Genomic DNA, 23,297 nt, shown 5'->3' on the forward strand with positions numbered 1-23,297 from the left:
TTTCTATGATCATAAATTTTACTTTTATTCAATATACAAAATGGGAGATATGTACATTATTTAATCTGATATTACACAAAAGTTTACTGATATAAAAATAATAATGGTATGTAAAACATGTAGGAGCAATATAACTAGTTTTACAGATACATGATTGGTGTGACTTTTTAGGGGTGAAGACGGACGGAAGAATATGATCTCATATTTAAAATGTTAAATCACAAAGTTGAAACCCAAAATCTTTGCCATTTCAAATATTTGACATAATAAACAAGTATGTACTCTCACGTATGTACTTTGATTTTGGGTACACTGATCCAGCCAAATTAAACGTCACCACATGAGGGCGCTATACATTAATCCAAGTATCAACCTGTTTCTACATGGACATATCATTTTCTCACATGGAGAGTTACCTGTATTTTAGATTTCTGGCATTCAAGAGTGTAAGAGCAAATATTTATTCAACTTTTACTCAACTACTGTAAGAGAAATATTCACTGGCTTCAATTTTAGCGAGTGACTTTAAATTCGCTGGTTGTGAAAGAAAAAATACATTCTATTTTTTAACTTTGCATATACATAGTCTATTATTCACTGGGTTTTTGCTGATACATGTAGTTAAATGTGCAAAATCAAAACCCTATGAATAGATGAGTTTTGTGTTCCCATGCATGTTCCATGGTTGCTACATTATTGAACATGCTCGCAAAAGGAAGAGGGGGGTCGATTTTACAACCGTTGTTCGTTTACCCGTTTCCACCAGTTTTTTCGTAAGTTGAATATGCATCTTTTTCCCCCAGAAACATTTTACAAGAGCATGTACAGACATAGAGATATAAATGATAGTTTGTCTTTATTCATTTTTAGAATATGGTCGTAAAACATGAAAAGTTTTATGAAAAGTTTGTAAACTGTCAAATGTAATGTTGGATGTCATTACAGAATCAATATGTGTGTTACAAAACTGAGGCTGGTATAGTAAAATAACTGCCTAAAACTGTGTAATTTTGCTGACTGGAAGTGAATCCATGTTGATTTGACCCTATTTGCATGCATGGTAGCTTAGCAACCAGGGAACTTTGGGAACCCCAGAACAAACTATTAAGCTCCACAAAGTACAAACAGAATAATGCATACAAGATACACAGATAGTACTTGATAATAATGCACAGATCAACCTTGATTTAAAAAGTAATAACAAAATTTGACCAGGAGAGCATTTGAAAGTAAACATCAAAATAAGTTCCACTGTTAGACATCTGAACATTTATATAGTGGAACAGGCATTTTTTTATGTATCGGTATATATAAAAAAATAATACATAATGTTTTCTATCTCTAAAATAACCAATATGTAAACATAATTTTACATTGAAAACTAGTTAGGGAATACACTCAAGTATTAATTAGGTGTTTGACCTTTTGTGGTCAATCATGATTTTAAAGAAAGCTGATCTGCAAAAGTAATAAAATATATCAACTTGGCACTCACATGAACTTATTCACGGACGGAACAATACAACTTTCTCCACTTGAAGTTATTGACAAAAAGCAATCATAGAATAAAGGTAGAAAACGGACGGAAAACATGAGTGAGTCAGTCTCAGGCACAGTACATAAATTGGCACAATTATTTTAAAGCTGATAAACAAAGACATGATTGAATGACTAAATAAACAGACTATTGCATTTTAAGCACAGCCAAATTCTTGCTATTTTTTATTATTACAATAAATATAAGAAAATGCATTTACTATCTGGGAGTTCCTATAGACATTTGGCAAGTCTGTGGCTTAATTATGCCATCATCATCATATTTAATTATCATTCGAATCATCCTATCGCTACTTGACTTCAAAGTTGGTTTTACGGTTTGTACAAGTCTCCTGACGTTTCTTGATGGCGGAAACCCTGCAGGTTGCTTTTGATCTTGTAAGGCATTACTAACTCTAATGGCATCAGCTTGATATGCTTTTAAGAAGGTATTACTTCTAGGAATGGGTTCAGGTGAAGCTATATAACGTGCATGTTGTGGTAACTGAAGAGGTGTAGGAGAGACGAGGCTATCACGTAAGCATTTATATGATTCAGACGATTCAGAAGCAACATCTAATTTAATACCGGCACTGCTGCCACAGCCTTTACAAGCTTTACCCCAAGCACCGTCTATTGAATTAATGGTACCTATGAAAGAAGTACAGGAAAAGTGCGTAGGATAAAATGTTAATGAAGCATGCTGGGATATGAAGTTTAGCAATATCTAGAGTGGAGATTTAATTACAATAAGTTCATGTTACACACAAGGAATAGAAAACAGTGTTCACATTAAGCTTTAGGTATACTGCAATTCGTTCAATTTTTGTTAATTGATAATTTTATCATGGGATTATCCAATTCCATCAAAGTCACTGTCACCCACTACCTCAAAGACTGAAGTTACAACAGCAACAAGTAATCTGACACCCTATCGTGAAGGATTTACACGCGTGTTGACATGAGACACCCCTTTAGTCCAGGGGTTTAAGTGTTTTTAAAATATTTACAGTATATTTAAAGATCAACATGTATATTCTGATTGTAGACAATAAATTTTGATATTGCATATGCTGGGAAAGGTGAAGGTTAAATGTAGTATTAAAATGGGTTCTGTAAATGCTTAGCACGATGGCATAATGGTATGATAAGTTGTACAAAGGAAGGTTATCAGATTAAACTAGGGGTGAAGACTTCATACAACAGTAATCACAACTCAATCATGTTTAAAAAAAAAAAAAAAGCAATGAACAAGCAATGAAATGTTAGTATGGTAGCAATCTCACAGGGAAGCACACTAATCCTGTTCAGCATCGAAAAGTTAAAAAACCATCAGCTTTGACAATTTATGTAATACAGAGCCTCTATAATAGTTGTGGTAGCATATGAGTTAACATTTGATAATAAGCCAAGTTACATAGCTCTATGGACCACTTTCCCAGAAGTTGAAGATACAGTGTTTTGCATGCGCATGCATGGAGGTAATGTAAACTTTAACGCATGATATTGTCATTTGTGGGTGTACCAATGGATGTGACAATAGTGAATTAACTGAATATCAACAGCCTGGCATGTTTGTATCGCACTATGAAATCGGCGGGTGTTATGCTTGCATACCAGTCTTACTACTCCCGGGAAAGTGGTCTATACCTAGGCAAACAGTGCTGTCTTGGTGATTTTTACTATGTAAACAGCGCCATCAGCGGCCTGTACATGGTACTCCATGTGTATTTATTTGGTACCAGAATGATCACATGTTGGTTCAGTGTTACATCATAACATAAATTCAAAATTAATGATAAAAAAAAATACAGCTGATGCCCCTTTAAGCAGAACATGTACATGTATGTTAATATCAGCCACTTGTTGATTTTCAGTTCATCATATTCTATAGCTAGCAATTTTATAGAAAATACATCATTTAGGTAATATAAACTTAAAAAGTTTACATGGCAGCTTTTGGTCAGGTATACAAGTTATATAAATGCAGAAACTACAAGACATCATCTGAAGACAGGCACAAAGCCATAATACAATGATACACGTAAGGCTTGCATCTGTGAGAGTTTGGCTTCATGTGCAATATTGCGTTGTGGAGAGTTTTGAATTACGACTGTCAATCACCATACATACATACATACATTTCCTGAACCAATCTCTAACATAATTTTATGTAATAAGCAGGCTGAAATCAACATATCACAATATTAATGTGTGTAGTAAACTACAAATCAGAAAAGCACAATGAAATCAGTTAGTGTTTATGAGTATATAAATCCAATATGGAATAAGGATTAGTACCAGTAATAGTAATTACATCACTAGTATCAGGTGCCATCTTGGAAAGTTCTGTAATTTCATATGCTATCATCTGCATCTGTTCTTTCAACTTTTTGTGTCTCAATCGATGCTAAAGACAAAACAATGTGAGCAATGTTTTATAATAGATGCATAGTGCTGGAATGAATGGTGTTTTTTTATTTAGTAAAAAACAACGCAACAAAATCTATGATTAATGTCAACAAGCGATGCTACGGATAACTTCAACGACTTAAAAAGAAAAACAACAAAAAAATAAAATGAACATAAAAAGCCTGGAACTATTTTAATAAACTAGTATTAGTCTTGTTAAGATTGAAAAACAATAACTGTTTTCATTCACCAGAAACTAAGAAAAACAGAAATATTTTATTAGTTGTTAGAGAAAAAAAAAAAAAAAAACAGAACAAGAAAACACACAAATTTCATTCAGAATGTTACCTGTGCCAACTTTATGGTACCTAGAGTGTGATTGGCAAGTAATGAAAACGAAAAAAAATGCAATTATTCATTCATACGTACTCTAGAAAGAACTAGTAAATAAATGACTGGATGTTGCCACTGAGGGCGCTATCAAGCATGCTCTAAAACATTGAGTTGTGATTGCTGGTTGTAAGAAGTCTCTGTTTCCTTCATTTTATAGAATAAATCAAAGACAATTATATGGCTGTAACATATAAGAAATTTCTAAGCTGACGAACATTTAGAAAAGTTGGAAACTATGTACTCAAGTTTTGTAACTAGCAGTGAGACATACTGGTATAAATCATCTGCAGTCAGTAAATTGTGTTTTCAGTATAGTACAGAAAATATGAATATTATAAATTGTTTAAAAAGTAATAATAATATTACATGAATTATTGGTTATCTATTGCACATTTTTGCATCAAATTTGATAAAATATTGTGATATGTATTCAGTACCCTTCATAGGGTAACTGTCAACAGCCAAGTGCACTAGCACCTCAGTGACTTGATTTGATTATTAAAATAAGGTCACTCATAGGAAATAAAAGTTCCACATGGTTCAGGTTAATAAAGTATGAATAAATTCTGGATTTTTTTTACACATATTTACACGGTGATTGAAATATTGACATTGAAATAATTGATACCCATAGCACTGTATGAAATAACAAGTGACTAAAAATTATAATGACTGGCCACATGCCAAAACAAAGAATTGTGTATTAGAGTTTAGAAGTCCTGGAGCTCTGATTTGTTTTTTTGATAGATAGTTAGATTGTGTAGACACAGAAGTATATGCAGACACTGGTTAAATGAGAAAAGTGTATCATGTGGATGTATATATCATTAACATTGACATGTGCTATGGGGGGAGGGGATTCACAGCAATGGTCCTAGCTATAGGAATTGACAATCACTAAACTGTAGAATACATAGACAACCCACTGGGTCCTTGAGCTACAATAACATCACGGCTTTCTACATCTGGATGTTGGAATTTCAATTTCAAAGGGGGAGGTATTTTTGCAGCTTTCATGGGTTTGAAATTCTTGTGTATAGCATGTTGTGGTCTGCTTGTTTGAGAATACCTAATTCGAAAACTACCCAACCCACTTGGACTGCTCTTTATGTCCTTATTAGCATCCAAGTAAGGGGCAAATTTCTCTTTCTGTTTTGTGGAAAGACCAAATTCACTTAGGGTCTTTAATTGGTAAGTCTTTCTGACAGCTATTTCATCTTTGCCCGTACCTGAGAGTTTCTTTTTCACCTCTTCCGCTTGAATCGCTGTCGTTTGGTTATCATTCTGACTGCTCTGACTCACAGATTTGTCTGGTATCTTCTTTAGAGGAGATTTCAGAGTCAATGACAGTGAAGTTGTTGATAGCGAAGTTGCTGTTGTTGCTTTCGGTACAGTTTTAGTGTATGGTGACAGTTCAGGAATTCTCGGACTGATTACAGTTGATATACTTTTCTGTTTGCATACAAATCCTGGTTTACGAATAGGTTGTCCTTCCACATGCAAGTTGATTCCAATGTACGGAGGTACTATAACTTGTTGCTATTTGGTAAGAAGAAATAATTTATTGGTTATCAACATATCAATATAAACAGTATATAGATAGATAGGTAAATGTTTATTCCAAAAAAAAAATAAGTCTTAACGACACACAAAATATATATAAACAAAAATATACAAATGGAATGGGGGTCAAAAATAGTTGCAATTAGCAACTAATTGAGTCCAGCCCCTGAAGGCATCTAAAATAGAAGAACATACATGAGCATAAAAATGTGAAAAAATAATTGTATAGCATGTGCATTTCATTATTACTTAGATACCAATATATTTTGGTGTAGAAAATATTTCTAGTCTTTTAATAAACTCTCTGGCCAAATTCCCAAACATGGCTGGTAATTTAATAAACTTGGTGTACTCCCTCGGCAAATGCCCAAACATGGTAGATAATCTTCATAATTATTTAGTTTAATACAATAATTAAGATACCAATAACCTCTTTTTTTAAAGTTTAAGAACATTACTTTGTGTATGTGTATTTTGTGTATAGTATGATAAAACTGCCATATTTAAAAGGCCTGGACAGAGCAGATCAATAACATCTTTAACACATTATTGAATTATATTTGCTAGTCATGATACAATGTGCATTTGCTTTTTTAAAGGGTAACCTGCCAAACCCAGAAATTGCACCAAGGAATCATGAAACACTATTCTTTATGTTGTTTACAATGTTAATCTATCCACAAAACAAATTTGTTGAGAGATTAGGCTTAAATGGAGATGTCCCTTTAAACACATATTGCACATATCAATACTTGCCTGTTTGTGTATGAGTTCAAAATGTCCTGTGTCACAGTTCTTATCAAATTTCCTGTCTAAAACAACTTTCATTGTATCTTCTATCACATCATAGCACATTTTCTCTGTGATGGTAGAACTAGCTGACATAGCTGGACTGGAATTAATCTCAATCAACCATGGTTTGAGGTCATCCGTTACCATGAAATCAGCACCATATAATTCAAAGGAATTCTGATACAAAAAAAGTCAAGACACAGAACACAGTCAGTACTTTTTATATCAATAAAATATTGCAAAAGCAGACATTTGGTGAAATATTATATTACCATATTTGCGCTAATTGAAGTGCAAATGCTTGTGCAATGCTTGGTGGCATACAATGAGTCCTGATTTCAAAAGAAAGCAAGTCTTATAGATATTCATAGTTGACTTCACTGTGTTCTATTTTTAATATCAGAAGCTTGATTTTAATAAACCAAAAATGAAATATCATATTATCTTTATAGTGTTAATAAAGTTTATTCTATATTCTATTCTATTCTATTCTATTCTATATGCTATTATATATATTCTATTCTATTCTATTCTATTCTATTCTATTCTATTCTATTCTATTCTATTCTATTCTATTCTATTCTATTCTATTCTATATACTATTCTATTCTATTCTATTCTATTCTATTCTATTCTATTCTATTCTATTCTATTCTATTCTAAATGTACTGATATGTGATTTGGTGCCATATATGTGTGGTGGTTACACAGTTGTGCATGCATTAATTACACTGGTACATAATATTGCAGTATAAGCAGTCTTATTTCAGTCCTGATGATGACAGAGTAAGCTTGTCAGATTACAAATACATGCATGCTCTAAAAGAGCACCTATAATATCACATGTCTTACCTTTCTAGGATCAATAATATCTTGTGTACACTGCAAGGCACTGATAATTGCATTTTTCATTCCTGGGTATATAACTTCTTGAAAGACATCGCCATGTCCTCTTTTCTGCAGCCATGTTGAGAACTGTTCACTGCTCCACATGTTATCATCTGGTAAGTGATGTGATCTCTCCTCGTTGTCATAATACTTCTGGATGGAATTATTTGCTAAGTGAATCTTTCTGCAGGAAATATTAAAAGAATAATATTTTTTTTTACAAAATAAAAAATATTATAATAGTTTCTTCAGATACTAATTTATAAATGTTCAATACAGCAATAACATTTTACAGTCCCAACATTAGAGACTAGTAAAGCATTAGATGAGATACAACCTTTATATATTGACTCTGAAGTGAAAGTTAATTCTTCATGTACTGTACTGCAGTGCCAAAGACTCTAATGACATTTATTCAAATATGTGGTCAGGTGATGTCTTACAAGTCTGTATAAATTTTAGGTCAAACGATTTCAAAAAGACTGTAACAATTTGAATATACTATAAGAGGAAATGTCATTTTTTTCAGGAAATTTTGTTCATACAAGGCATCGTAAAGGGGTGACATTTAGAAACTCTGGGGGCGATAGCAGAATTGAAAAAAAAAAAAAAAAATTGTACAGGAAAAAGTCATAGAAAAAAAATCTGCAGGACTCAATAGCAGAAAAAATATTTTGCACACATAATTCAAGAAAAAAAATAATAAACACAAGGAGGAAATAAAATAATGGATGACTTTAGTAATCCACTACAATGTTGGATACTATGTATAGTATCCTAGCAAAAAATTGAAGCGAATTCATCATAAAAAGAGAAATTAGCACAAAACAAAGTGAAGGAAAAAATGTTTTACATAAGTCTTTTATGGTCTAACTCAAAGGGTTGAATCCTACATTCTACACAAATACATATGTATGCAACAACCAGAGTATAAATGTAATTGCTGTTAAACATACCCCACTGAAGTAAAATATACAATATTTATTCGTTTATTGTTTGTTGCTCTATTAAAAGCACAGCTTCCATGAAAGGGCATATACATTGTACACTCTTGTTGGCTATAAGTTGGATTTTTGAATACAGGAAATTATTTACTCACTGTTCTAGATTTTCTAATGTAAATTTATGTGTACAGAATCTGAGGTAGCTATCCTTGTAGAACCATATCGTGAGAGGATTCCAATCAGTTACCAAGAACCACTGTCTGATGTCAAACTTGGTCTGATAGATCAATAGAGGGCGCTCTATATATTTTTGTACAACCCATTTGCCTTCTTTCTTGATCACCTGACTGGAGACTAACTTGGTGATTTCTTCAAGCTTGTCCACACACATTATTCCTAAAGACAAGAAATGTCAATACAAATTAACACATAATACATAATACAGATCAACAAGTCATTGAAAATGACACAGTCCCCGTTAAGTTCTCTTTGTGCTCGTCATATTAAAGTGGAGGGGTTGTCGCGCGCGTGTCCTTGAAACTTGAGTTCCAAGTGGCGTATACAACAGATTGTTTATTTACATCAAAACACGTGTTTCGTGTCATAGTAATATGGCCAAAATAAAAACAGCCGTTATTCAGCCATCTTTGATCTGATTATGAAACACACTGATATGTATGATGTATGTGCCAAATACGAATGAAAATGGTACATAAATTGTGGAAATATAGTAGTAAGGCCAAAAAGTCAGATGGCTGTCAATCGGCCATCCTTGACCAGATTTTGAAACAAATTGTCATGGATATGCATCCTAACATGTATAAAGTACATGTATGTGCCAAATTTGAATGAAAACTGACAGAGCACGTCCAAGATACCGCATAAAAAAACAAAAACAAGATGCCTGCCAGTCGACCATCTTTGATCCATCATGGACATGTATCCTAACATGTATAATCTATGTACCAAGTTTGAATGACAACTGACAAAGCATGTCCAAAATACAACATTTTCAAAAAACAAGATGGCTGCCAGTCGGCCATTTTGAATCGAATCGCTAAACCACTGCATGTGCATATGTCCCACATAAGGTACTAGGCACATGCAAAGAATGAACGGAATCGGTCCACAGGATTCTGAAATATGACGTTGGATAGACTGACGCAGGGACAGACGGACACACGGACGGACGGTCGGACGGACAGACTCAGGAACTCATGGACGGTCAGGGACATGTATCCTAACATGTATGATCTATGTAGTAAATTTGAATGAAAACTGACAAAGCATGTCCAAAATACGACATTTTCAAAAAACAAGATGGCTGCCAGTCAGCCATCTTTGATCCAATTGTGAAATAAATCATCATGGACATGTATCCTAACATGTATAATCTATGTACCAAGTTTGAAAGAAAACTGACAAAGCATGTCCAAAATACAACATTTTCAAAAAACAAGATAGCTGTCAGTCGGCCATTTTGAATCGAATCGCTAAACCACTGCATGTGCATATGTCCCACATAAGGTACTAGGCACATGCAAAGAATGAACGGAATCGGTCCACAGGATTCTGAAATATGACGTTGGATAGACTGACGCACGGACAGACGGACACACGGACGGTCGGACGGACAGACTCAGGAACTCACGGACAGTCGGGGACATGTATCCTAACATGTATGATCTATGTACTAAATTTGAATGAAAACTGACAAAGCATGTCCAAAATACGACATTTTCAAAAAACAAGATGGCTGCCAGTCGGTCATCTTTGATCCAATTGTGAAATAAATCATCATGGACATGTATCCTAACATGTATAATCTATGTACCAAGTTTGAATGAAAACTGACAAAGCATGTCCAAAATACAACATTTTCAAAAAACAAGATGGCTGCCAGTCGGCCATTTTGAATCGAATCGCTAAACCACTGCATGTGCATATGTCCCACATAAAGTACTAGGCACATGCAAAGAATGAACGGAATCAGTCCAACGGACTCTGAGATATGACTCCGGACGGACGCACGGACACACGGACGCACGGACACACGGACGCACGGAGACCGAATTATAAGTCCCCGTTTTCGGACTTCGTCCGAACGGGGACTAAAAACCCATATTCCCACAGTGTTACGTCACATACTGTCAAACATTTTTTATTGTACACGCTGCCTGAACATTGCCTGGTGCACCTGGGTTTATATATGGTCTGATAACTACAGATAGTGGTAACGATGGTTCATTTTGGCAAGGTCATGCGCGTAATTTCACAATTATTATTCTGTCCCTCCAAAAATCTGTTGAAATTTTAAAAAATTCTAGTGAATTGGAGCAAATATCACTAACAGGTATAATTGCCATACAGTGTACATAAGGCGTTCAAATGAAATAGAACACCGTGGTGTCAACAAAATTAGCATATCAGGCACACACAATGATTTATCTGTATTCGGTGTTATTTCAGCACTAGTTCCACTGTCAACATATAGTGGGTTCATGCATATGAACCTGATAAATATATATTGCAATGATATTTTCTTTTAAGTTGTTGTAAGCAGACACTTGTGATTATCGCCGGAGGAGCATCAATCCTTGTCTGCTGCTCAGATTGATACACAACTCTGGCGGTAACCACTGACGCCAATCTAAGAGAAAATATCGTGGGATTATATACTGTGAAATACTTTATTTTCACTGAAGGAATGATTCATTGAAAATAAAATCCAGCAATTTTTTCCTATATTTTACATTCAACCTGTCAAAAATCAGTGAAAATAAATTCCATACATATCACAAAAAAGTCTATACAGCGAAAATTAAATCCAGCTAAAATAAAGTATTTTACAGTAAATTCAACAGTGTACTAACAAGTCAAATAGCACACTGAGAATGATCTATGGTATGTTTTGAATAATTATATATAATAAGCTCTTTGATAAGTTTTGAAAAATAAGACCAAACGAATATAACTTGTATTAATATTTGGCAGATGCTCTTGACAGTAAATCTGACAGGTGAATCATTGGTCACTTACCTCGTCCCCTAGACTTGGCACCAGGTTTAACAATCCATACATTCCTATACCCATCTAAATGTAACTGTGGACATCTATTCTTCAAACGGTCCAATAGAAATTTACATTCTTCGTAAAATAACGATGAGTTGTTGATGGTTGCTCCATCGCTATTGGAAGAAAAGGTGTGATTTCATGATACAATCAGAATGGAAAATTACTTTCTTTGTCCAAAGAATATAAACCTTCCATGTATTGTTATTAGTAATAACATTTCCAGATGATGGCTTAAACTTTTCTAAAGCAGGAAATGAGATGAAGTTGCAAATTATAAGCTTTCTTTTATACATATTTCGAAGCAATTTAATGAAAAGTATATTTAAACAATGGAAATAGTGTCAAAGAATATATATATAGGAATGACATCATTGTAGACTGCATCTGGCAGTCCCATGACCCTTGAGGTGAATATAGTAGAGAGATTTATGAAAGAACTACATGTTCTCGGATAGAACTGGTTTATACATGTAATTCATATAAGTGATGACCAGATATTTAAATATATTATGAGTTCAAGAGAAGACGTACTAATAAGACAAGTTGGTGAATACTTATACAAAATATTTGAAATCAGAAATAACAATAACTGACATTTTACTTTTACTTAAGTTTAATATGTATTGTACTTTATTACTAACATTTTATTGCTGTCAACCAATGGAAATTATTTCTAAGGATGCAATAAATTATTATTATTATTATATAAATGGTCATGTACTGACACCACATACTGATTTTTACTCTCTGTAGGTGTGACTCATATCAACATAAGTATTATACTTACTGTACAAGTTGATAGTATTGTTGTAAAAACAATTCCCATTTATCATCTGTCATGATTGGTTTATAATTACAACCTTCATCAATATCATAATGATCTCGTACATTTAAATAATTATCACATATCTTTATTGCAAGTTCTAACGTCTCAGACTTGATTACTTCACTGCGTTTTTTGGATGCTTTTGATTTACGACCTGTAAGGAAAGAAATTGTTCATGTGGACTATTAATACACATATGCAAAATATGAAATATAATTCCTCCAAGTATATATTTATGGAAATTACAATCTCAGAGACAGAAGTGCATTGGGGATGAACCATTAAACTAGGGGAGGGTCTGAATGTGTGAGGGGATTGACGACATGTTCTAAAGTTTTAACTGAACTAAAGTGATATGTGTACTACATTAACTGGGTTGATGTTATGATAAACACAATTTCACTTGTATAATGATAATATGGTAAATAAATATTGTTGTAAGTTTCGCACCACAATTTGTTTTTGTCAAGTTAAGGGACAGTATATAGGCACCCAAGAATGTCATTCCCCTCAATATGCATTTTGAAAACAACTCTTTGCAAGGAATGGAATGCTCGTATTTCAAACTGATTTAGTTAAAATGAAACCAAAATAACAAAGTTTTTGGTGAGTCAAAACCAAGCGAAATCAACCATGTTTTAAAATAGTGGACAGACACATTTACAGCTCAGTTAACTTTTCAAATATTACCAGTACCAATGTAGTTGTATCAATTTGTGTTTGATATCATGTACTATTTTAATTTAAAAATTTGGACAAACCACTCTTTTTAATTTTTTTTTAATTGTGGGTAATTGACTGTGGCTGTGTGTGTAAAATAACCCTGCCTTTAAAGTTTTTACATTATCATCGATGTATTGCGAGACATGTAATATCTAATTTTGTGAATGCATAACACCTAAAATCTTCATGTGTTTGGAGCATTTTTGAAGCATTTCACCAGGGAATGTTGAATATTAATGTCAGTGTATATTATTTTGTATTTCTATTTTTAAAATATTTTTGTTATTGCGTTATATATATCAAGAAGAATATATTTCAATAAAGGTTTATTTATTTATAAGCATAATACATGTACTGCAAAATACAGAAACTAATTCAGTCCATGGGAAAACAAATTAATTTTAAGAATTCAAGAGTCATACCTGATTGCACAGTTTTATTCCCTGCTTCTTCACTGTTTTTATTATCATCTTTTGTATCTTCTGTATTCTCCTTCACTTCATCATTTTTCTCTTCAGTGACTTCATCCTCATTCTTCATCTCATCTTGCTTCTCGACTTCTTCTGCTTCAGTTTTTTCAACATCAAGTATCTCTCCATTCTCACATGCTATGACCCATTTAAGGAATCCAATAGCTGCATTCATTCTGAAATCATCTGCGATATTGCAAGAGAAAAGACATTGCGACAATTAATACCTATCTTAGTTTGACATATGCATGCTTCCTGCAGAGTATTCTGACATATTTGCTCTATTAGTAATGTAGACGTATGTCTTTGGTCATAATAATTCAAAATTTAATAATCCACCATTTAAATAAATGCAATTTTTTAGAAATGCATTTCTTATTGAGCAAATACAGTAGTCAAAATATTTGAATATCATTTGAATTTGCACAAATTACGGGAAATATTAACTAAACATTAAAACAGTCAATCTTCAAATGTTTCCCGGCAATTCATGTATATTCATAATATATTAATTATTTAGTAAAAATAAGAACCATTTCACTGGGTTCCATAAGACACAAGTCATATGACTTTTGTGAACGCTCTCAATCTATCAAACTGCAAACAATTTTAAAATGTAGAATCATTCATTCCAGTAGACTTACCAACAAAGGCAGATTTTTCTTCCTCTATTCCAATTTTATAACACCGTGGAAAAAATGTGTCTTGGTCAGCCTCCTGAAACCAGTGAAGATTCCGAAGGTTTGTGCATAGACCAACCTATAGATGACATCAAAGTATAAAACAGTGTATAAATAAAATAAACAAAACAGAAACATGTGTATCTTTGTGTGAAAAGTGTTCCGCATTACACTAACTAATCAACATAAGAAAAACATGTAATGCTTAGTATATATAAAGGGTACATCAAAGTACCAATTTGCTACATGATTCTGAACGTTTTATAATGCTATCTGCTTCCTGTTCGTGAAGTGGATAAACAAGTTGATTGAGTCATATTGATATTTTCCCATTATATTTGATAACAATGATGTGTGATCATGTGGCAACAGTAGCATGTCTGCAGGCGGCAACAGTGGCATGCCTGCAGGTGGCAACAGTGGCATGTCTGCAGGTGGCAACAGTGGCATGTATGCAGGTGGCAACAGTGGCATGTATGCAGGTGGCAACAGTGGCATGCCTGCAGGTGGCAACAGTGGCATGTATGCAGGTGGCAACAGTGGCATGTATGCAGGTGGCAACAGTGGCATGTATGCAGGTGGCAACAGTGGCATGCCTGCAGGTGGCAACAGTGGCATGTCTGCAGGTGGCAACAGTGGCATGTCTGCAGGTGGCAACAGTGGCATGTATGCAGGTGGCAACAGTGGCATGTCTGCAGGTGGCAACAGTGGCATGCCTGCAGGTGGCAACAGTGGCATGTATGCAGGTGGCAACAGTGGCATGTATGCAGGTGGCAACAGTGGCATGTATGCAGGTGGCAACAGTGGCATGTATGCAGGTGGCAACAGTGGCATGTTTGCAGGTGGCAACAGTGGCATGTATGCAGGTGGCAACAGTGGCATGTATGCAGGTGGCAACAGTGGCATGCCTGCAGGTGGCAACAGTGGCATGTATGCAGGTGGCAACAGTGGCATGCCTGCAGGTGGCAACAGTGGCATGTATGCAGGTGGCAACAGTGGCATGTATGCAGGTGGCAACAGTGGCATGTATGCAGGTGGCAACAGTGGCATGCCTGCAGGTGGCAACAGTGGCATGTATGCAGGTGGCAACAGTGGCATGTCTGCAGGTGGCAACAGTGGCATGTATGCAGGTGGCAACAGTGGCATGTCTGCAGGTGGCAACAGTAGCATGTCTGCAGGTGGCAACAGTAGCATGCCTGCAGGTGGCAACAGTGGCATGCCTGCAAGTGACAACAGTGGCATGTCCGCAGGTGGCAACAGTGGCATGGCTGCAATCATAGTTGTGACAATGTATTGACAAATCTTACCTTAGTTGTAAATGAACCATTCTTTGCATAATGATTGACAATTGTGTCTCTCCTGAGGTATTTATAATCTATGGAATCTCTTCTCACTGTCCAGATGAAAGTGGGTGTGGCATTGCGTACCAGCCTTGACTGAAAGAATAAATATTGGGAAGACAGCCAATTGTGAAGGAAAAACATGTGAAGGAATGGCATTTGATTAATGAACAGAAAGTGATCATGACTGTAGTGATATATATCAACAAAAATGAATACAAGAAATGAAAAATATATATCTAGTATAATTAGGCTTTACATGTATGTCGATTGTCATTTACTGTGTAAAATTGTCATTTACTGTGTAAAATAGGTCTATAAATATCACAATAGAATGAATTAATTAGTGAGTCTACAAGTTAAATAGCATGTGTAAAAAACAAATATTTTTCAAAATTGTCCTTTTAATATATGCTAAGTATATGCTAATGAATATTTATTTATGCCCTAATATGGAAACAGAACTGAGGTGGGTTATTCTGAGACGCTAATATGTTTTTGAGCATCTACTTCATTTAAAGACTTCACTGTTTTCTGGCAATATGCCAGGACAGCAAAAATAAATAGTGTACACTGGAACCCAGTATGCCTGAATTGGCTAGAAATGCAGTAACACATTGCCTTGTACCTACACAATTGCCTGCTGGTGTCTTCCCATTCATTTTGGTTATCCGTGGGAATCATGAAGCAGAAAATGGTGATGATATATGAATTTGTGCCATATATCATGGCAGTTCAGTGTAATAAAGCAATTTTATATATTTCTTACTATGTAATAACAATTCTGGCAATCTGATTGGTCCATGCGAGCAGATTGAACTTTTGACATCATGGATTAGTATCACAAAATGGGTCATTATCTTAATATGTTGATGGTTCTACACAATATTCAGATGTGTCAACTAAAGCATGTGTGTTATATAAAGTCACATATATATGCTACATCATTTTCAATTTCCCCTCAACTTCCCCATACACATTGATAAATTGTTTTATCAATGTCTATTTATGTTCATGTTCAAATGCAATCTCAAAACTGCAAATATTGTGATGGCTTCAATATAAGATTTATTAAACAATTCAATTTGTAAGAGAGACAATCTCAATGTAAGACAAAATTACTAAGCGTAATCGAAATGTTTTTCCAAACTGTAGAAAGTTGAAATCACTTACCATGAGACCATATATGCTGTCACTTTCTTCTAGATTTTCCTCTTGATGACCAGCGAAATCATCATCACTATCATCATCTTTGTTATCTGTTAAACAAGCCATATTTCCCATCAGTTTAATAGTAAACAAAACTGAAATAAGTTGGTCAGTTTGAATCAAAACATAAAACATATTATATGAGAGTAAGTATTTTCCCTTCTATTGATAAAATTTGACATTAAAATGGCCACCATTCGGCCATCTTAAATCAGATCATCAAATAAATACATTTACATATGTGTGAAGTTTGAATGTGAGAGATGGGCATGACACACATCTGAGGTCAATCCGTAAGTCTTGTTTTTGGACTGTGTTCGGACAAGACTAATAACAATGATGTATTATTGACAACAGTATTTATTCAAGCTGATTTCCAGGGTCTAAAATTATCTTCTAAGAAGAGCTATGAACACTAAATAATTATGGTAGTTAAAACATAAGTTAATTTGAACTTAGATGTAATTATGAGAACATCTATGCTATAGTAAGTACATTTGTTAACTTTATTGGTATGCAAAGTGAACACTGAATTTAGTGGATGTAATTATGAGAACATCTATGCTATAGTAAGTACATTTGTTAACTTTATTGGTATGCAAAGTAAACACTGAATTTAGTGGATGTAATTGTGAGAACATCTATGCTATAGTAAGTACATTTGTTAACTTTATTGGTATGCAAAGTGAACACTGAATATAGTGGATGTAATTATGAGAACATCTATGCTATAGTAAGTACATTTGTTAACTTTATTGGTATGCAAAGTGAACACTGAATTTAATGGATGTAATTATGAGAACATCTATGCTATAGTAAGTACATTTGTTAACTTTATTGGTATGCAAAGTGAACACTGAATTTAGTGGATGTAATTATGAGAACATCTATGCTATAGTAAGTACATTTGTTAACTTTATTGGTATGCAAAGTGAACACTGAATTTAATGGATGTAATTATGAGAACATCTATGCTATAGTAAGTACATTTGTTAACTTTATTGGTATGCAAAGTGAACACTTAATTTAATGGATGAGTGGATTGATAAATTACCCATAAATTCAGCAAATTGAGATTGGCAAACACAATTGTCACTAAGACAAAAACATACCAAAACACATGGGTATTGACAGTTAAACTGAGAATGGTTTAAATGTGATTGTGGAAAATTGTTTTGGATCAAGTCCATCAACATAAATAACTATGCTCTCAGGGCTAGCTACACAGTAATAATGTTAAAATAGACACGTTGCATGGCAATGAAGAAATGTATGGGTTAAAATAAAAGCAACTTTAATAAACATTATTTCTAATGAAAAACAAAGTACAAGTCATTGTTTCAATTAGGGGAAACGTTATTCATGCCTGAGATATGGCCAAAATAAAGTAAAAAAACAAAATGACTGAAAGTCTGTCGTCTTTTATATCTGATCACAAATTGAATTGTTATGGACATGTACTGCTACATGCTAAATCATATATTACGTAATTTTGATTTTTTGACTATGAAAATTTAATATAACCTTTGAAATATATTCCTACAGTTAATACCGGTACAGACTTAAATAATACAAAAATTATACATTTTCAAAAAACAAGATGGCTGCCAGTTGGCAATTTTTTTGGTTCGATTGCGAAATGGATCATCATGAACATGTATCTCAACATGTGTAATGACTTATGTATGTACCAAATTTGCACAAAAACCGACAAAGCATGTCGAAAATACCACATTTTCAAAAAAAAACAAGAAGGCTGTCGAGCATCCATCTGATTATGAAAGAAATTGACATGGACATGGACATGTATGGTGGTGAAAAGGTTAATTTGTTTTACCCTTGTTGCTACCTTAAGAAATCCACTTTAAATCATTGATGTATTACATTGTAAATACATCACATGGATATGCATGTCAACATTGCTGATTTATTTTTTAACAGGTGCAAATCAAGATCTACATGTATATCAATGATTTAAATTCACAATTTATTTATTTGACAATTTATCTTGGTAATCATTTTCCACACTATAGTAGCAATGCCAATACTACAGACAGACATGTTTAAGCAGTCTTCAGATACTCAGGAAATTACCATTTGTGAGTGATTTACTGCCTGTAGCACCGACAGGTGTATCATACAGTATGTCCAATTTGCACACCAGATATTAGAAGATACCATTATATTCAAAGGGTGATGGGTTATACTTACCATCACCATCATCATTATCGGAGTCATCACTGTCTCCACTATCATCGCTATCTTTACTTTTATTTTTAAATACATGTGGTGCCAAATATCTGTACTGTTTTTCAACCCATCCTCTCTTCCTTAAACATTCCCGTACAACAGGGTAAGGCCCATGAATAGAAAATACTTTCTTACTCTGTAATCCAAATAAATGTTATCATGGTAAATATACAAAATATTTATGAAGCAAAGGTATAGGCCAATGCTCATTAATCAAAATTAACAGATATTCATTAAAATTTGCAGATGCAGGAAGAAGATGTTTCATTTAATTATAAGGAAGATATCAAATCGGCAGGAAGTCATTAATTTTGCTATACTGCCTACCTTAATAGCTCTCTCAGCAATTAATTTGGCATTGCGTATTCTATTAACATTCAGACCTGCAAGTCTTGGCACTTTGGGTCTTGGCGAGGTATCTAGCACTGTTCTAGATCGTGATGTATGTAATGTGGAGTTCTCAGCTTCAGTATCTACAAAACAAAATTATTAGTCGTTATTATTATAGAAATGGCCTTTTTTAATAAAATCTATCACAAAACAAAACATGTTTTTTTTTGGGGGGGGGGTCAAAACGGCCATCAGCAAGTTAAATTCAAAAGTTCATTATGATTAATGAAAAAACAAATCAATGTGTCTTTGAACAAAATCACTATATAAGAATGATAAATGGAACATAAGTCCCGGAACACATCTGATGAGGACTAAAAGGTACATCACCACACCATCTGTTTGAACATCTCAGAAACAGAAACAATTTTTTTCGGCCAGAAAATATCAAAAAACAGTTGGTTCAAATGTGGCCTGTGTAGTCAACACTGACAATATCCTTTTTCTGTATTCTACTGGTATGAATCATTTGAAAGTATGAACAAAGCAGTTTAATCTAGCTTTCACACATATAAAAACAGAAACTCATTCCATTATAAAATCTAGTTATAAATAATTAATGAACATTTACAAATTAAAAACAATTGTTACAAATCATCTAACCACCTATTGGGTAGTGTTACATGAACAGAACAGTAAAGTTTATTAAGAATCTTATAAAAGTTTAAAACCAAATAACTTTTCAAAAGATGATGCAACGAACATATGTTGATGGACAACCTGACTTTACACACAACTACTAGCTTTAAAATTTCTCGTCAACTAACATTTTCTCTACTGGTGATGAACATATCAAACAATCAACAAAGCGATCTCATTTTAAAAATTCTTATGTCTTTAACAGCAGTTGAATAGTATACAGAGAAAATTTCTAACAACAGTGAAGAGCAAAGAATTCTAGTCCATAATTTGAGTACAGCGTATACAATTGTTATGCTTACTTTTATCACCATCAAAAGGTGGATGGGAATGCCGAGTAATGGTTGTGTTGGCAGGTACTCTGGATCTGATAAGCGGCGTTCGATTTTTCCTCAATGAAAAGTTGGCATTACTGTTGGCAAACGAATCTGAAGTAGAAATGAAGAACAAATATACTTAGTTTCAAGTAACTGCTTGGGTAAGCAAGTCGCTGCAAACACAAAAAGAATTTCACCTGTCTGTACAAAATTGATTAGTTATTCTAGGAATCTGGCATAACTGGTGTAGAAAACAAGTATGATCGTTGTTTTTTATGCTATCTATATATGAGTGAACAACACACACAGGTTCTTGTGATATACATGTACTCATACTCATTCGTAAGCGAAAATATGCCTGATTATAATTTACAATTTACCTTCTTGAAGTTTTTGTAAATGTAAATTGGATTGTGTCTGTTGTTGTGGAGGTGGTCTTGGTGACTTGGACGGATTTAGTACACTTGTGGCTATCGATGTAGATCGTGATATTACTGGTGGCAGGTTTTCTCGGTTCCCGGATTCAACATCAAATTTGGTTGGCGTCTCTGCTGGGGTGGCCCATGCAACTTGTGAGTTATCGGCCTGTGAAATAATTAGATAAACCAATTACTACTAGATGTAATAACATGAGCTTTTTTACAATAAGTATCATCTCTCTTAGTACTGGGTATATAATGAAAAATAAAACTTGAGGATACAATAAAGTTTACATTATATTACATAAAATGTACCATATATTAAAGTTGCATTCAGACATCTCTTCTATTATTTGAGGGGTCTTGGGACTATTACATTGCACTCAGGGATTAGAATTGATGATTGTCATGACAACCACTTTTGTTATCGACAACCAAATACGAAAACTGGTTGCCTACTGGGACAAACATAAAATAACACTTATCATATTGTATTATTATCATATTATCTACATTGTTGCTGAAAAAAACTACAATTTTAACAATTTTTGAGTACTAGTAGTCGTTGAAATGCTAGATTCTATGATGGGCTGCTTAAGCCATCTTGAAACAGATCCTAAAACGCATCGATATGCATATGTATCCCAAGATGTTTAATATATGTGTGAATGTAATCAACTTAGATACGTCTGAGATACTACATAGACCGATGTACAGAGGTCAATCTATACATTGGGTAAGTCTGTTTTGAACTGCATCTAACAGTGACATTCATTGTAAACTGGATTATTGAAGTATGACTTATTTTGACCAAACACACCTCTGCCATTAAGTGCATACACTACAGTATATACACAAATGTATTATGGTATTCATATAGAGTCAGTACTAAAGTACTGGAAGTGTGTGTATACTAATTAATCCAAACGGTGAAAAAAAATGGTTACTATTTTATGACAAAACATTTAGCCTACTAATGATAAGTTTGGTAGGCATTTTATAACTCATTGATCGACATCATTATGGTGAAACTTTTTGGAGTTTTCTGTAACTTTTTTGGGGTTTGTGCCAAATCGAAATAATTTTTCTACAGGTCTTGATGATCATTTTTGAAAAATATGGAAAAAATTAAGCAGGTTTAATTTGTGAAAGATTGTCATCAAAGCATTATGAATGGAAAAATAGATTGTGCAGAGCTAGGAAGCATTGATATTTTGTGTGTCGTTTCAAGTCATACAAACAATACCATTACAGTAAACATAGTGTTAGAGTATCCTTTCACATCAGTGTGTTCATGTCATTGTATTAGAAGAAGCAAGGATTTCACATACAGTGAATTTCAAGAAGGCATGAACGTGTTTTGATAGAAAATTATGAAATATTTATTTACCTAAGAAGACTCTCACGCTTTATTCAAATCTAATGAATGCGTTGATTTCATTGGCTATAGATAAAGCCCATTGTAACAATGATTGACTGATTTATTGACATGCATCTGTTTGCTCAAGTTTTTTTTTTAACAGTCATTTGAAATTTATGAAAACATTTATAAATCTTTTATTTATTTTATTTTCATAAAATCAACTTTTTTTTTTTTAAATGTTTTTTGTGCCAAGCAACAGTTCTGGACATTGAGTGCCACTGTTGTCTCTCCTGACTTTTTTTTTGTATGTGCAAATTGCAAGTGGTAGTACTGTCACATAGTGTATTTTTTCCACAGAAGTAGTATTCATATTTGGGACAACATGACAGGGCTGTGCAGCTATCTTCCTATCAAATGGCAATTTAATGCACTATCCTGGCGTCAACCAGGCTCAGTCGAACACAAGCACCTGTGGTTCCCCCAAAGTCGCATTCATCATGAAACTGATGTGACAACAACTATGCTACCAGTGACCGGTACCATTTAATTATACAATGCATCTACTCTTCAAAGTAATACAACAGCTACAGGAATGAACCCTCTTAGCTTTAAGGCATATTTCAGCATAAGATTCATGCATTATTGTTGCATGGAGAGATCAAATTCATTTATTCATTTTAGTTTTGTGGATCAATTTATTCTGTAGAATTATACGGTCTGGTACTTAATTCCTCTAGAAAGTAAATGCATTATTAATTACACTGCAACCTGCTGCACAAACAGTCTGGTGCCAAAATATAAACAATGAACAAAAAAAAGCCATAAAAAGCACTGAATCACCTGTAGTCATGACCGTAAAAAGCCTAAGGACTGTTTTATAAACTGGTAATACCACTCAAAGAAAAATTGACAAAGTCGAAGTGGAACACGCCTAAACATGATCATAGATTAATCAATATATGTTAAGTGGCTGACTAACAATGGATGGCCTATTTATAACAGTGTGTTATGTTTCAATTAATATAGTCATCTTTTAATTAGGATAATATGTTGTTTTTTTTCATAAAT

The 23,297-nt window shown here is 33.8% G+C and overlaps 1 protein-coding gene across 2 annotated transcripts in view; it reads right to left on the minus strand.

Moving 5' to 3' along the window:
• The window catches only part of LOC100369467 (tubulin glycylase 3A-like), a 32,862-nt gene continuing 9,565 nt past the window's right edge, over positions 1–23,297 (minus strand). The window contains exons 3-21 of one of the 2 annotated variants that reach the window (XM_085497049.1): positions 20,828–21,032; positions 20,433–20,558; positions 19,429–19,574; positions 19,063–19,237; positions 16,816–16,901; positions 15,610–15,738; positions 14,267–14,381; positions 13,575–13,808; positions 12,391–12,583; positions 11,568–11,716; positions 8,684–8,924; positions 7,549–7,768; positions 6,661–6,873; positions 5,571–5,880; positions 4,297–4,316; positions 3,859–3,946; positions 3,674–3,694; positions 3,579–3,593; positions 1–2,187 (exon numbers count right to left, since the gene is read on the minus strand). In XM_085497049.1, the coding sequence (XP_085353175.1) occupies positions 1,757–2,187; positions 3,579–3,593; positions 3,674–3,694; positions 3,859–3,946; positions 4,297–4,316; positions 5,571–5,880; positions 6,661–6,873; positions 7,549–7,768; positions 8,684–8,924; positions 11,568–11,716; positions 12,391–12,583; positions 13,575–13,808; positions 14,267–14,381; positions 15,610–15,738; positions 16,816–16,901; positions 19,063–19,237; positions 19,429–19,574; positions 20,433–20,558; positions 20,828–21,032 (3,117 nt within the window). In that variant the 3' untranslated portion in view covers positions 1–1,756. The remainder of the gene's footprint in view (positions 2,188–3,578; positions 3,594–3,673; positions 3,695–3,858; positions 3,947–4,296; positions 4,317–5,570; positions 5,881–6,660; positions 6,874–7,548; positions 7,769–8,683; positions 8,925–11,567; positions 11,717–12,390; positions 12,584–13,574; positions 13,809–14,266; positions 14,382–15,609; positions 15,739–16,815; positions 16,902–19,062; positions 19,238–19,428; positions 19,575–20,432; positions 20,559–20,827; positions 21,033–23,297) is intronic. The other variant, XM_085497048.1, reaches the window with a different exon arrangement.

This window comes from Saccoglossus kowalevskii, chromosome 3 (assembly GCF_978046115.1).
Source record: "Saccoglossus kowalevskii chromosome 3, keSacKowa6.1, whole genome shotgun sequence".
Classification (NCBI taxonomy): domain Eukaryota; kingdom Metazoa; phylum Hemichordata; class Enteropneusta; family Harrimaniidae; genus Saccoglossus; species Saccoglossus kowalevskii.